Genomic DNA, 13258 nt, shown 5'->3' with positions numbered 1-13258 from the left:
TGACTGAGCTCCCCTGAAGGTAGCACAGACCAATTTGTGTGTGCAGAGAGCCCAGGCTCAATCCCAACTGCTCCATGTTGGGCTGCAGGTGCAGTTTGTAGCTCCTCCAGCTGCTGCAGGCCCAGTAGAGAGCTCACAGGGCAGCTGAAGCCTCTGCAGGCTGGGTGCTGCAGCAGGCAGCACAGAACAGAGCAAGCCAGGGAAGGGGATGAGACAACTCAGCCTGGGGTTTTAGCTTCCATCTAGCCCAGGCTTTCACAAACATGCTGGTGCTTTTCACCGCTGCCCTCCGAGAGAACCCCTCTATGAACACAATGCCAGCATGGCCAATTAGACTCTGCTCTTTAATATATTTCCTCCAGCATTGCAATCCTCACCTTTGAATGCGATACAGCACTGCTTTAGAAAGGTATTTACACACATCCCAGCATAACCCCCTGCTTGTCATCACGAGGAGCAAGGCCTCGACTGGCACTAAGAACCAACCAAGGGAAGTCTCTTGCAGCCTTCATCGTGGAATGGCAGCAATGACAGAGGGCAACATAGATACTGCGATGCTTTCTGATTGGCTTCAGTCGCATCCCTGATGAGAGAACAGCATGGACATGAGACAGCATTAACCTATCTCCTCAGCCAGGGCTAGAAGCGCTTCATCTGGCGGCGTTCCTGGCGGCGCTGCTTCTTCTCGTTTGGCTCCTGACTGGGGGCTGAAGATTCAGCTGTAAACCAGGGCCCCAGGATGTTCACCCACAGGAGGTAGAGAGCACGGCCCGGAGCCTACAAAACACACATGGAAGCAAAGTCAGTTGTTCTGGATGTGATTTTGGCAGGTTAGGGTGGGCTGGTCCCACAGAGGAAACCAAAGGAGCTGGAAAACATCTACGGGCTGGGTCAGGGATATCACGAGATCCACTGAAATCAAAGGCAGTGGCAGGCACCCAAAATAAATGGCCTGATTTCATAGAATTCAGGAGCCTGCATACATTTCTGGGAACACAGCACTCAAGACTTCATACACGGGAATGGCAGCATCAGTTCTGAATTACCCAGAAGGATCTGACTTCCTGGCCGCTCTGCCTGTCCCTCCTTCAGAAACAAAAACACATTGCTCTGAGGGGAAAAAAAACCACCATCCATATGGCCTGCAGGGAAGCCAGAGCCGAGGCTGCCCCCTGCCAGAACCAGCTAGGAACTAACTTAGATTCATAGAATCACCAAGGTTGGAAAAGACCCACAAGATCAGCCAGTCCAACCATCCACCCAAATAACTTGGGTAAGGATTAAAACGTGATACCTTTCTGCTGCTCCAAGACTACCTTCATGGGATACACTCTGAGCAACTCTGCTGTAGTATTATTGCAATTGCCTGGAGATTTGGGCTTTTCATCCTTATGTCAAAGCAGCACTAGTTAGAGAAGCATGAGAAACACTTCAGGAGTAGAAAGCACCTGGTGTTAAGGGGGATGAAAGCCTGCAGTTTATTCTACTCGGTGGCATGGGGTCCTGCAGTTCCCAGCCTCGGTCAGCGCTGGTGAATGACTGAGAAATCCAAACAAGAAGAAACAGCCTGTTTGTCACAGTCACAAAAAGGCAAAGAAAACAGCTCTTATGCACAAAGGCAGCTTTCATCTGCTCCGTGGTTCCCGTTGCTGTCTCATAGGACCAGAAGGGAAAGGTCGAGGCCAAGCTAGTTTTAGTTTACCACGAGACTGACCCAGAAGGAGCAGGATTTCTTATATTTTTAGAAGGTTTTCTGAGATCAAATAATCATAATAATCAGGAAGGAGTTTCAGCCTGAATCGGGACACCTCGAGATGAGATGGATAAATTATAACCTCCGTTCTGAAGATGGGGAAAAGACAGATAACTCAGAGCAACAACAACGACTGCAGGGCTTACCAAGAGCCAGAAGTACCAGACGTAGAGTGAGAAGCAGCTCAGAACCTGGACCATTGCTGTCAGCAGGATCACATCCTTGAGGTGCCTGAGGGAAAGAAAGCAGCACATGAACCTCCCCATTCCAGCCCCCCACCAAAGCCACCAGCTCCTCACCAAAGCCTGAGGCAGTGCTGAGAGTGAAGGACAGGAGCAATCTCAAAACCAACACACAAGCAGGTATTGGGTTTCCCAACACAAGCCACAAAGGAGTGCTGGGACGGGTTAGAAAAATGCCAGTTCTTTCATTCCCACTGAACCATTATTGGAGCAGCAATCCCTACCAGGGTGCACAGAGCACTGGGTAGGAAGTGCAGGACTTCAGGTGCCAGGCTGCAGGGAGTGCCTGCCTCTGAAGTCGGGAGAGAGGATGGTTCCTGCCCTGAAGGAGCTGTGTCACAAAGTGGAAGATTTAGGAGAAGTGAACAGGCTGTGCACGATAGATGAGGGAGATGGAGAGGATCTTCCCTGTCACAGATGGAAGAGCCTCAGCCCATCCCCACTGAAGAGAAGCAGGCAGTGCCCACCCCCATGGTGGAGGGTAAGTTGCACTCAGGAGAAGGATGGAAGCTGGTGACTTCTGGCACCCAGAGGAAAGCTCCTGCCCAATCTAAGGGCTTACACCCAAAATAAGTTCACCACAGTCAACACTGAAGAGTTCCCACAAGCAAAGAAATGGGCACAGCTAACCCTAAACCAAGCAAGAGCACCAGGGAGAAACAGTGAGCTATGGCAGTGAGTGACACCCTGCTGCAGAGAGGAGGCTGTATACTAACGTGCAGGGGGTAGGGAGTTAAAAAGATGAGCTGGGGATGTGTGTGCAGTTACAAGGCTGTGGGATGGCTCCCGTGACTGCAGCACTGCAATGGAGGGATGAAGGCTGTTTAGAAAGGACTGTGTGAGAAGAGGAGGGAGAACTGTCCTTTATGGGAGCACAGCTGGAGAACACGGAGCTGTGCCTGGCGATAGATGAAGAGCTAAACGAGAGTTTATGGGTTAAGATTAAAGAGAAGACAGGTACAGGTGACGTTATAGAGGGTGTCTGCTACACCTGAGCAGCAAGAACAACCAAGTTAAAGATAAGCCAGTCACAGGTCATTGGGGCAAAGGTGAATGGGGTCCTGAACTTCATGAGGAAAGACACGGAGAGACTGGGGAAGAATCCAGCAAAGGACCCAAAGATGATGAAAGGACTAAAGCATCTCTCCTTGTAAGTAAGAGCTGTGAGAGCTGGGACTGTTCGGCCTGGAGAAGGTTCAGGCTCTCCAAGGTAGCAGCCAGCCCCTCCAGCAGCCTTCCATAGGCCCAGCAGTGCCATCACACGTATGCACGGATCAGTGGCGAAAGCAGCCAGATGGGAGCTCGTGGTGTGCAGAGAGAACAGGCTCTGCACCAGACAGGGCAGTCTGCCTGATGTCCCCATTCAACTGTTCAATTGTTCCCATTCAACTGCTGGCTACAGAAATGAAGCTTCTGTTAATAAACAAGGTAACAGGCAATAAGAAATGAATTCAAATTGAAGAAGGCCATGGGGTGACCTCACTGCAGCCTTCCAGTACCTAAAGGGAAACAGGAGGGGAGTCAACTCTTTACCTAATGGCAGGACAAGGGGAAATGGTTTTAAGCAAGGAAAAGACAGCGGTGTCAGCACCAGGAAGGCCGAACAGGCACTGTGCACAACTGCAGGAGGGCAGGAAAAAGCGGAGAGGCTGCGGAGGTTTATAGCCTGGAAACAACCGCATTAGCACTGGGGCAGCCCTGCTCGGACAAGGAGAAGTGGGGCACGCTCCGGGCTGGGGCTGCAGGCCCCGCTCACCTGGGCTCGTGCGGGTGAGGACACTCACTCTGCCATCCCCTGCTCCATGTTCAGGTCGATCCCGCCGTCTGCGAGGCTGCCGTCATCCGCGAACGCCGGCCGGGCCATGGAGCTCATGGAGCGGTAACTGGCGCCGTACACCGCCGAGCTGAAGGCGAACAACAGCTGCCACCAGAGCGGCGCCGTCAGGAGCCGAGCGGCCGCCACCGGGCAGGGTGAGGAAGAGGGGGGGGTAAAAGGGGCACGTCAGCTCCACACACTCACCCACGTCCACGCGGAGGCGGCGGGGTAGAACACGACCAGGTTGACCACGGCGTACACGGCCTGCGGGACACGAGGGCCCCGTTAGCCCGGCCCCGCCAGCACGGCCCCGCGCCCGCCCCCCGCCACTCACGGAGGCCCCGAGGATGATGCGGAGGTAAAAGCGCAGCGTCTCGCGGTTCTCCTCGAAGATCTGCTTCTTGCCCTTGGTGCCCGCCTTCCCTTTGGGCTGCGGGGCCGACAGAGCCGGTCAGCGACCCGCACCGCGCTCCTCCTCCCCGCCCTCCCTTCCCGGCCCCTCCGCTCACCGCCATGGCCGCTCCGCTCCGCGCTGCCCCTTCCGGCTCCGCCCGCGGGGCGGGGATGGCGGCCTGGAGCCGGGGGTTGGGGCTGCCCGGGGGGAGGGCGCAGAGCTGAGGCTGAACCGGGACCTGAAGGGAGCCTACAGGCAGGGGGGGAGCCAGCTCTTTACTAGGGTAGATAACGGCAGGACGGGGGGAAATGGTTTGAAGGAGGGAAGACTGAGGTTGGGTGTCAGGGGGAAGTTCTGTACTGTGAGAGCGGTGAGGTGCTGGAACAGCTGCCCAGACAGGCTGTGGCTGCCCCGTCCATCCCTGAATGTGTTCAAGGCCAGGTTGGATGTTGCCCTGGGCAGCCTGGGCTGGTGTTCAATGTGGAGGTTGGTGGCCCTGCATTCAGCAGAGGGGTTGGAGCTTCATGATCCTCGAGGTCCCTTCCAACCCCGGGCCGTGATTCCCGGCACACAGAAGGGTAATCCATGCCCAGCCCTGCATTGCCCCCTTTCATGCTCTTTTAGCCCTCCCCCCCCCAGACCTTTACAAAGCACACAGCGCTGTGTTCTCCACAAGTGTTTATTGCCCCGGTCTGCAGGAGGTGGGGGGCACAGGCTCTGCCCACCCTGCAGCATTCCAGTGCTCAGACAGCCGCGGGCTGCACCCTGGTTACTACAACACCCCCTGGAGAAGCCATAGGCACGAGGAGGTGCAAAACACCGGGGTGGGGGGATGTTTGGGCCACAGAGGAGGTAGCTCGTCGTAATGCAGTAGTGCAGCAGCGTGACTGGAGTGTGCAATATCCGCCACGGCAGGGAAGGCACCGAGGTTAATGTGAGCAGCTCAGTGCTGCGCTGGGGTTGGGCTCTGGGCATTGAGTTTGTGCCCGTCTTATATTGGGCAAGGGAAGAGGATTCGTACCCTGAACAGCCTCTGGGCGCATCCTGCTGCCCTGCACTCACAGCAGGGAGAGGGAGGAGAGCAGGAAAAAAATCAGTGCATTAAGAGCCTGTCTGTCCCTCTGCAATGCTGGCCCTGCTGGAAAGCGCTGTCTGCTCAGCAAACCAAGCAGGGGGAGGACTTCAGCCTTTCCTAACTCCTTTTGCACCCAGAGGGGATTCTCCACCCTGAGCAGCTGTGCTGGGGAGGGTCGGGGTATGTGGCTGTACCGTTGTAATGCTGACCCCATCCCGGTGTCACAGCAGTGTCTGTACAGTCCCTCCTCCTGCTGTCCTTGCCCTCTGCCCACAGTGTGACTGCAGCAAAGGGGAGATGGGGACATCAGCACGGAGGGGTCCAGCTGTTGAGAAGTATTTTGTCTCCGCTGCCCGTGGCTCAGGAGCAGAGCAGAGAGGTCCCTTCCCTCTAACAGAGCAGGAGCCCAAAGCTCAGTGGCTCAGCCCTGATGCAGGCAGTGAAGGGAAGCTGGTTTGCCCTGGGATGCTGGTGAGTTCTGTCTGGGCAAATAGCAGAGGTGTGGGAAAAGGGGACAGGATGCCCCGCTCACAGCCACCAGCATGGGAAGGGGACAGGCAGCGCACACCCAAGCCCCATCCAAGCACCTGGGCTCGTCCCTTTGGGGACAGAGCCTGGAGGAAGAGTTTTGCTGTTGGCAGGCAACAGAACGTTTCCAGCTCCAAACATCCCAGAGCTGAATGGGGCAGCCTGCAGAAAGAAGGAGGGGGCACAGGGGTTGGGCACGGGGCGGGATGCAGGAACTCACTGCTCTGCATGGCTGAAGTCATAGCAGAAGTTGAGGTTGCTGGGGGGCTTTGGGACAGGAGGGGGGTTGTCGGGGATGCTGATGTTCTCCAGGTCCAGGAGCCGCAGTTTGAGTTCCATTGACAGCAGGATGTCGAGGTCCGTCTGCGTTCGCTCGCTCGTCATCTCCTTGCCCAGAAGCACGTTCAGCCCATCTGTCCACAGGCAAAACTGGAGAAGCAAAGCAGCTCAGGGGAGCTCTGTGCAGCCAGAGAACCCCTGTCCCACCTGTGGCTCCCAACTCCAGGGCAGAGCAGCTGTATCCAATTCGCCTCCCTCCTGCCATGCTCACCCCACACCTTCACCCAGCACAGGGCAGCTCGGCCCCCAGCTCCACATCTGACCTTCCCAGCCAGGCAGGGTCTTTGTTCATCCCCAAACCTCGCAGCCAACTAGAGAGCTGCAGTCCTCACATTCCTCCAGGCCCTCAGCCATGGGTGCACAAAGGCATTTTTGTCCTTTCTGTGCTAGCCCAGCACGCTGGCTGCAGGCCAGGGAAGCCCAGTTCCTCCAGGCTACGTAGGGGAGGGTGGGAGCAGTGTCACAAATCACCCTTTAGTGTCCAATTCCAGATCTGGGAGAGCACAGAGAGGGGTCCTCCCTTGCTCAGCCTCCCTTGGCAAGGATGTGCCCTCCTGCAGTCCCTGCAGCTCACCTCATAACGCGTGGGGGCAACGAAGTTCAGGCAGTATTCCTCCACATCATACACTATGGAGAAGGCGAGTTCCAGGACATCCTATGGGGAATAGAATCACAGAACCACAAAGGTTAGAAAGAAGCTCGCAGATCCCCAAGTCCAGCCCCCTTCTCTCCCATGCCCACTGCCCACGTCCCTCAGTGCCGCATCCCCATGGCTCTGGGACACCTCAGGGATGGGGACACCCTGTGCTGGCTGTGCCCTGCGACACATGGGGATGCACAGAGTGACAGAGCACAAGGAGGGAGGGGAAAATGCAAGGGGTGCTGACCTTGTTCTGCTTCCCAGAGCTCTTCTCCTTCGTGTGTGGACACTCCTTCCCAACGAGCAGCGCCTTCATGTCTGCCACAGGAACTGGGGAGCAGAAAAGCTGGGGGTTCCTGCTTTGTGGTCCTCACCCCCAGAACCATGGCCCATCATTGGGGCAGTGTGAGCAGCCGGGATTTTGATCACTGCTTCACATAAGGAAAGGAACCCCAGTGCCAGATCTGCCCCAACCCACTGCACCGCCAGGGCCAGGGCCGGACACATGGCACCCCAACAGCAGGGCAGTTCCCATCTGGCTCACACAGTAACCGAGGTGGGCAGAGTGCTCCCTTCCCCCTCCCTTTCCTTCTCCCCATCACCTACTTTTCTCTGTCAGGCTCTCGATGGGGGGTGAGTGCACCCCTTCCTCCACATCCCCGTAGTGCAGCACTTTGTGATTGGGTGACAAGCGGCAATACCAGAGCTTATCTGCAGCAGAAAGGCCCCAGCTGAGACCCCGTTAGCACTTCTACTAATGAGCTGCAGTTCATTGCACCCTCCCTGTGCCCACCCCGGCCCCCTCCGCTCCTGGCTGCTCTCACCCTGGCGCCGGCGGCTGCTGATCTTACGGAACAAGGTGCCCTCGCAGAGGCGCAGCAGGCGCTGCTGGCGGATCAGCTCCAGGAGCTCCGGCTTCAGCCTCTCACGCAGCTCCCTGGGATGGCAGCCAGGAGATAAAGGAGCGCGGACCCTTCAGCGTTCATCCGCTGACCCTTATGGGGTCCCCTCCCCGCACAGCCCCCTGCCCACAGCCCACTCACAGCACGGGCACGGCCAGCGTCTCCTCCTGGTGCAGCCGCTCCGTCTGCCGCAGCTTCAGGATCTCGCTGTAGTTCAGCGCGTTCACTCTGGTCTTGAACAGCTCCAGGGAGGTGGGTTTGAGGGACAGGGTCCTGGTGATCTGCTCCCGCACCACCTGCAGCACCTGGGGGGGCCCAGACAGCATCTCCAGTCCGGTGATGCTCCAGGGCTACGTGCAAAGCCCCAGGGTCCCGTTATCACCTTATCAAAGTCCTCCTGGGTGGCTCTCATCTCTTTCCACGTCTTGTTCACCAGCTGGATGCAGATGCAGAAGAGCTCTTCAAAGAAATGATCCTGCCCGAAGAACATGGGGTAAAAGGCCTGAGCTGTCTCCGAGCCTGCGGTGAGAAGGACAGATGATGCCACGCTCCCGTTTTGCTGTACAACTGCAGTATCCAGGAGAAGCCGGGCATCACACAGCCCTTCCCCAGCTGTCAGCTGTGGCACCCCCACCATTGGGATGGTGCAGGGCTGGGCACACACATACACGGCTCTCCGATGTGCAGGATCTCACAGAGGATCAGGGTGAGCTGGATGCTGCTCCGAGCAAACGGACACTCGTGTTTGTCCTCGCGGCTGCTGTTCTCGAGGATGAACTGGAGGAGAGGAACGTTGCCTTGTGTTACACGCACCGGGATCAGTGCTCCCCATGCTCCTCCTGACCATCCTGCTTAGCTATCCCTCCAAAGAGCTGAGCCATTCCAAACAGCAGCACCCAGCTCTCACCAGGGCCCAACCCCAGCATCCTCAGCACTGGAGCTATCAGAGGCAGAGCAGCACTAACACTGCACCCACCGACTGCATATGCCCAGAAACCCAGTTCTAACCAAAGCACCGAAACTCAATAGAGTGTCACCAGCCTCCAGTCACCACTCCTACCCACAGGGAGGGCTGCCCAGGGGGGTGGGGTGTCCCTGGATGTGTCCCAGAACTGTGGGGATGTGGCACTGAGGGACGTGGTCAGTGGGCACGGTGAGGGTGGGCTTGGTGCTCTCTGAGGTCTTTTTCAACCTCAATGGGGCTTCCTGCAGTGAGGCCAACAAGGATGGGTCCCAAGAAAGAAGGGATGAGAAGCTGGAGATCCACCAGCGCCTTTCTGCTGGGAGAGTCCCCAGGCAGGAGCACGCACCCGGCTGTAGGCACTGGGGGTGTGCCTGGAGAAGTACACCATGTTGTCGAGGGCAAGGAGCCCCGGCGGTGCACGGCGCAGGTCCTCTGCTGGGTTGCTGTTGTTCTGGCAAGACACAAAAGGACACAAGTGAGCACTTCTCCAAGCAGCAGCAGCACAGCAGGTCTAGGGGAGATGTCAAGGTCCCGCTGAGGCCTGAACATGGATGGTTGGGGCTGTACCATGAAGCCCAGCTTGCGGAACTCCTTGGCGCACAGCGACCGCCGGCGCTCGGTGCTGAAGGTGCCAGCAGGAGCATCGCCCTCCGACTCAAAGGCAGCCTGGCGCAGAGACTGGAGGAGCTCCCTCTGCTCCTGGAGGGAGAGCAGGGGGGAAGGACACCGTGAGCCCTGCACACCGTGGCCTAAAACCAATGGTGAAAGCCACCGTGCTGGGAAAGGAACACACCCCAATGGCAAACCTTCACCCGCCCGCACTTCCAAAGGTGGAAGCACAGCAAGGAGAGAGCTCCCAGACCTGGGAGTAGGGGTCCATGGAGGTCCTCATGCGGCGCTCGTGCAGGTTGAGGCTGACTGACTGCAACACGTACAGGTAATGGGCCATCTCATCCCCCAGCGGCTCGGAGCTGTGGATGATGTTCTACAAGAGACCCTGAGTGAGAAGGAACCCCTGGGTGCTCCAGACCCAGGGACCAACAGCCAAAGCCCCGCAGCCCAAAGGGAAGAGGACGGCACCCCAGGGCTGGGCTCTGTGGGCAGCACGTACAAGGAGGGAAGGTCAGGAAGAAGCACAGAGCTCTGTAAGAACCCCGCTCCCCACCTTGTGGATGAACTGCCTGATGTTCTTCTGTCTCAGGTACTCCATCATATCCTAGAGGGGAAAGGCTGTCAGACATCCCCCAGCTCAGCACTGCTCTTTCCAGAAAAGCCAAGTGTTCCCTTACAGTCCCGCTGTCCTTAATTCTGGGCTCTTGGCAGAGGGTCCCAGCAATGGGCACAGCGTTGTGTTGGGATCCCCAGTGCCCACCACCCTGCAGCCCCCCAGTGCTGCCCACTGCCCCATACCCGCCGTTCAGCATCGGTGGCAGCCAGCAGCAGTGCAATCAGCAGGGCCGTGGCCTTCAGCTGCAGCTGGGCGTTCGTCCTGGGGATGGAGGAAGGAACTCATTGTCACCAGCTGCAAAGACAGCCCTAAGGCACGGTCCTCTCCCCTCTTCACTGTCAAGCTCTGTTCAACACACCCTAACCCAACCCCACCCCCCAGCAATGGGGCAACAGATGCTGAGTGCTCACCAACAAGGGACAACACAATATGGTGCCAGGGATCGCCAGCAAGACCCCCCCAAGAAATCCCCTGCAGGTCCATGTTCCCACTGGCTCCCCACTTACACCTGCAGGTGGGTGAGGAGACGATCCACCGTCACTTCTTTTTTGACGAGCTCAAAGAGGACGCGGCTGCTGGGTACCATGTTCTCCAGGATTGACATGGAGAGCTGCTGGACGGAGGCGTCCATGGCATTCATGTTGACGTAACTCACGATCTGCAATAGCAGAACCCATCAGTACAAGGCAGGTCAAGCCTGGGTGACAGCGGGGCAGCCCACGGTACAGGAGTTGTGTACTTTTTTGATGAAGGCCGCACTAAGAGTCTCCCAGGAGACGAAATCGTGCTCCATCAGCTCCATGAAGGCCTTCAGGGTGTGAGCGAGGATCTCCCCTGTACTGGAGTAATGGGAGAGCAAACTGAGTGAGGATGGATCCGGACACCACGCAGTGAGCACAGTAAGGCAGGACCCATCGACGCACAGCCATCCATTGTGCCCATTGTGGGGTACAACAGAACCAACCAGAAAAGCACTTGGAAGAGAATGAAAAGAACGACAGAGGATGCTGTTGGGTAAGAAAGCAGACTTTGGCTTGGTCATCCTAGAAAGCCACGGTGGGGGAAGTGCAAGCTTCTTTTCCCTGGGGAAACCAAAACCGCCTCAGATCCCACCCACTGCTACCAGCAACATGCACTGCACTGTGGGACTGTGGGGTTCGGCACCCAGAGGAGATTCCCAGCTGCGTACTGAGAGGAAGGCATTGGGGCAGCGCTGCTGTGGCACACGGGGGTTTCTCGAGCTGCCTGCAGATCTCTCACAGCCAAAACCTTCAGAGGGATTATCAAGGCCAAAAGAGGCCACCAGTGAAGCCCAGCTTAGAGCTCGTACGGCATTAGCAAGGGAGAAGGCGAGATCTGCAAAGGAATTCCCCTCCTGATACTTACTCATTCCCTTCCTCCACAATATAGAAGATTTGCTTCAAGCCATTCCTGTTGATAAACTCCTGGGCAAAGGTAACGTCCTGGGAGAGGCTCGCAAGCTTCTTCAGTGAGTCAGTCTTCACATCCACGTTGTTGCTCTGGATCCCGCTGTACAACCTCTCTGCTTCTTGGTCCTACCAGGAAGGAAAGAGTCAAGCCACAGGGGCTCATCGAAAGGCAGCAAGAGACCTGGAGGCAGAGGCTGGAGGAGCTGAAGTGTAGGAAGGAGGCGAGGAGGGGTCTGAAAGAGAGCAATCAGAGCAGAAACCAGCAGGACTGAGGAAGGAAGTCAGACCAACACTGCACTGAGCGCACTTGACGCATCCAAAGTGTTTCCCCGAGACTATTGAGTTAGTTTCTCTTCGTGCTCCCCCAAGATCTACTGAGGGACAACAAAGGTTGAGGCAGCTCTCTCTGTTATTTCTGCTTTGTCTGAGCCACCGAGAGGAGCTGTCATGAGCTACATGTTACTGAGCAAGGCACAGCTGGGGCCTTGGAGGGCCACATCGCCCCACGGCAGGCAGCAGCAGGCTGACCCCAGCGCCCGCCTTTGGGGAAGGAGACAGGGGATGTACCGGAGAAGTGGTCAGTCGCAAGATGCTCCCGTTCTTAATCTCCCCACGGTTCTGTGAAGAGAAAGTGAAGGGGTGAGGGGCACACAGAGCCACCAGGGCCGGGGAGCGGGTGGGTGAGCGCTCACCAACTCAGTGATGTAGGTCTGGCGCCCGTCGGCGTATTGCAGGGCATAGCGCTCGGCGTTGGGCAGGCTCCACCTGCAGTGACATGGGAGGAGGGCTGGTCATGGCCACCACAGCACAGCGTCCCAGCCGTGCCCCATAGCTGTGGCCTGTGACAACCCAACCTGTGACACACGCCGGCTGTTGAGACCTGATGGGACACCACAGGCTGATCCCTCCCAAAGGGCCACCGTGACAATCTGATGGGCCACCATAGACTTATTATCATCGTCTGCCACGACATGATGGGCCACCACAGGCTGGTCAACACCCGTGATGTTGACCATTGCATGATCCAAGGAGTCATGGCAGGCTGGTCGCTGCTTATGGAGACCCAATGGACCACCAAAGGACAGCTAATGCTTACTGTGACCTGATGGGCCACCAAAGGATGGCCATTGCTCATTACATGACCTGATGGGCCACCAAAGGACGTCCACCATCTGTCACAACCCAATGGTGCAACCACACACCAGCCACTCCATCACCAGGTCCCCAGGTACTCACGCATCGCAGACGTCCTTGAGCACAGCGGCCAGCGGCTTGCTCTGCGACAGAGGGAAGGGGAGAGCCGTGAGCGGACGGCGGCAGCGGGGCGGGGGGCTGCGGGGGGGAGGGGGGAGGACGGGCTGTACCTGCTGCAGCTCGATCAGCTGCGGGATGGCTCCCACCATCTGGATGGCGATCTTCACCACGTCCTTGGGAGGCGGCATGGCTCCCCGCAGCACCGCGCCGCAGTTCCGGGTCTCAGCCGCCACCTCCCCGCCCCTGGGAGGGCCGGGCCGGGCCGAGAGGCCGTCGGGGAGGGAGTCCCGAGTGGGGCCGGAGCGGGGCGGGCACGGCCGTCCTCCTCACCTGAGCTGACGCAGGTGGGGCGGCCCCATCCCGTCCCGTCCCATCCCGCCCCGTCCATCCGGTCCCATCCACCGCCCCGTCCCATCCCGTCCCATCCTATCTGCTCAACCCTGTCCCATATCCCATCCATTTCTGTGCCATCCATCCCACCCTGTCCCATCAATTCTCATCCCACCCTTCCTGCCCTTTCCCATCCCATCCCATCCATCCCATCCATCCCCATCCCATCCCATCCATCCCCATCCCATCCCTCCCATCCCCATCCCATCCCTCCCATCCCCATCCCATCCATCCCCATCCCATCCATCCCCATCCCATCCCATCCATCCCCATCCCATCCCTCCCCATCCCATCCCCATCCCA

The 13258-nt window shown here is 57.8% G+C and overlaps 2 protein-coding genes across 2 annotated transcripts; both read right to left on the bottom strand.

Annotated features, from left to right (window-relative positions):
* Positions 1 to 325: 325 nt before the first annotated feature.
* Positions 326 to 4435, bottom strand: TMEM208 (transmembrane protein 208). Its single transcript, XM_072346534.1, has 6 exons — positions 4321 to 4435; positions 4146 to 4241; positions 4016 to 4075; positions 3780 to 3916; positions 1900 to 1984; positions 326 to 777 (listed from the first exon to the last, which is right to left on the bottom strand). The coding sequence occupies exons 1-6, from the start codon at positions 4324 to 4326 to the stop codon at positions 640 to 642; spliced, it is 522 nt and encodes a 173-aa protein (XP_072202635.1). The 5' UTR covers positions 4327 to 4435; the 3' UTR covers positions 326 to 639.
* A 433-nt stretch (positions 4436 to 4868) lies between these two features.
* Positions 4869 to 12799, bottom strand: ELMO3 (engulfment and cell motility 3). The gene is made up of 20 exons (XM_072346312.1): positions 12676 to 12799; positions 12548 to 12588; positions 12004 to 12076; positions 11879 to 11929; positions 11268 to 11437; positions 10621 to 10720; positions 10388 to 10539; positions 10064 to 10142; positions 9819 to 9869; positions 9516 to 9638; positions 9221 to 9352; positions 9000 to 9104; positions 8358 to 8466; positions 8072 to 8208; positions 7831 to 7994; positions 7612 to 7724; positions 7394 to 7498; positions 7035 to 7117; positions 6722 to 6802; positions 4869 to 6237 (listed from the first exon to the last, which is right to left on the bottom strand). The coding sequence occupies exons 1-20, from the start codon at positions 12751 to 12753 to the stop codon at positions 6025 to 6027; spliced, it is 2160 nt and encodes a 719-aa protein (XP_072202413.1). The 5' UTR covers positions 12754 to 12799; the 3' UTR covers positions 4869 to 6024.
* Positions 12800 to 13258: the final 459 nt, after the last annotated feature.

The sequence above is a fragment of the Excalfactoria chinensis genome, chromosome 11, assembly GCF_039878825.1.
Source record: "Excalfactoria chinensis isolate bCotChi1 chromosome 11, bCotChi1.hap2, whole genome shotgun sequence".
In the NCBI taxonomy this organism is placed as follows: Eukaryota; Metazoa; Chordata; class Aves; order Galliformes; family Phasianidae; genus Excalfactoria; species Excalfactoria chinensis.
Note: the sequence above shows the minus strand (reverse complement) of the source record. Positions and strands in the feature narration are given on the sequence as shown.

Bases quoted from the DNA above. Each gene is read 5' to 3' on its own strand.
- ELMO3 (XM_072346312.1), bottom strand. From the start codon at position 12,753: ATGCCGCCTCCCAAGGACGTGGTGAAGATCGCCATCCAGATGGTGGGA. The intron at 9,353-9,515 runs GTCTGGGAGCTC...CTCTCCCTCCAG, and splicing joins CCATGGACCCCTACTCCCAG to GAGCAGAGGGAGCTCCTCCA. The intron at 6,803-7,034 runs GTCAGCACCCCT...TATTCCCCATAG, and splicing joins GCTCTGGGAAGCAGAACAAG to GATGTCCTGGAACTCGCCTT.
- TMEM208 (XM_072346534.1), bottom strand. The intron at 4,076-4,145 runs GTGAGTGGCGGG...CGTGTCCCGCAG, and splicing joins GCATCATCCTCGGGGCCTCC to GCCGTGTACGCCGTGGTCAA. The intron at 3,917-4,015 runs GTGAGTGTGTGG...CTCTGGTGGCAG, and splicing joins CCGCCTCCGCGTGGACGTGG to CTGTTGTTCGCCTTCAGCTC.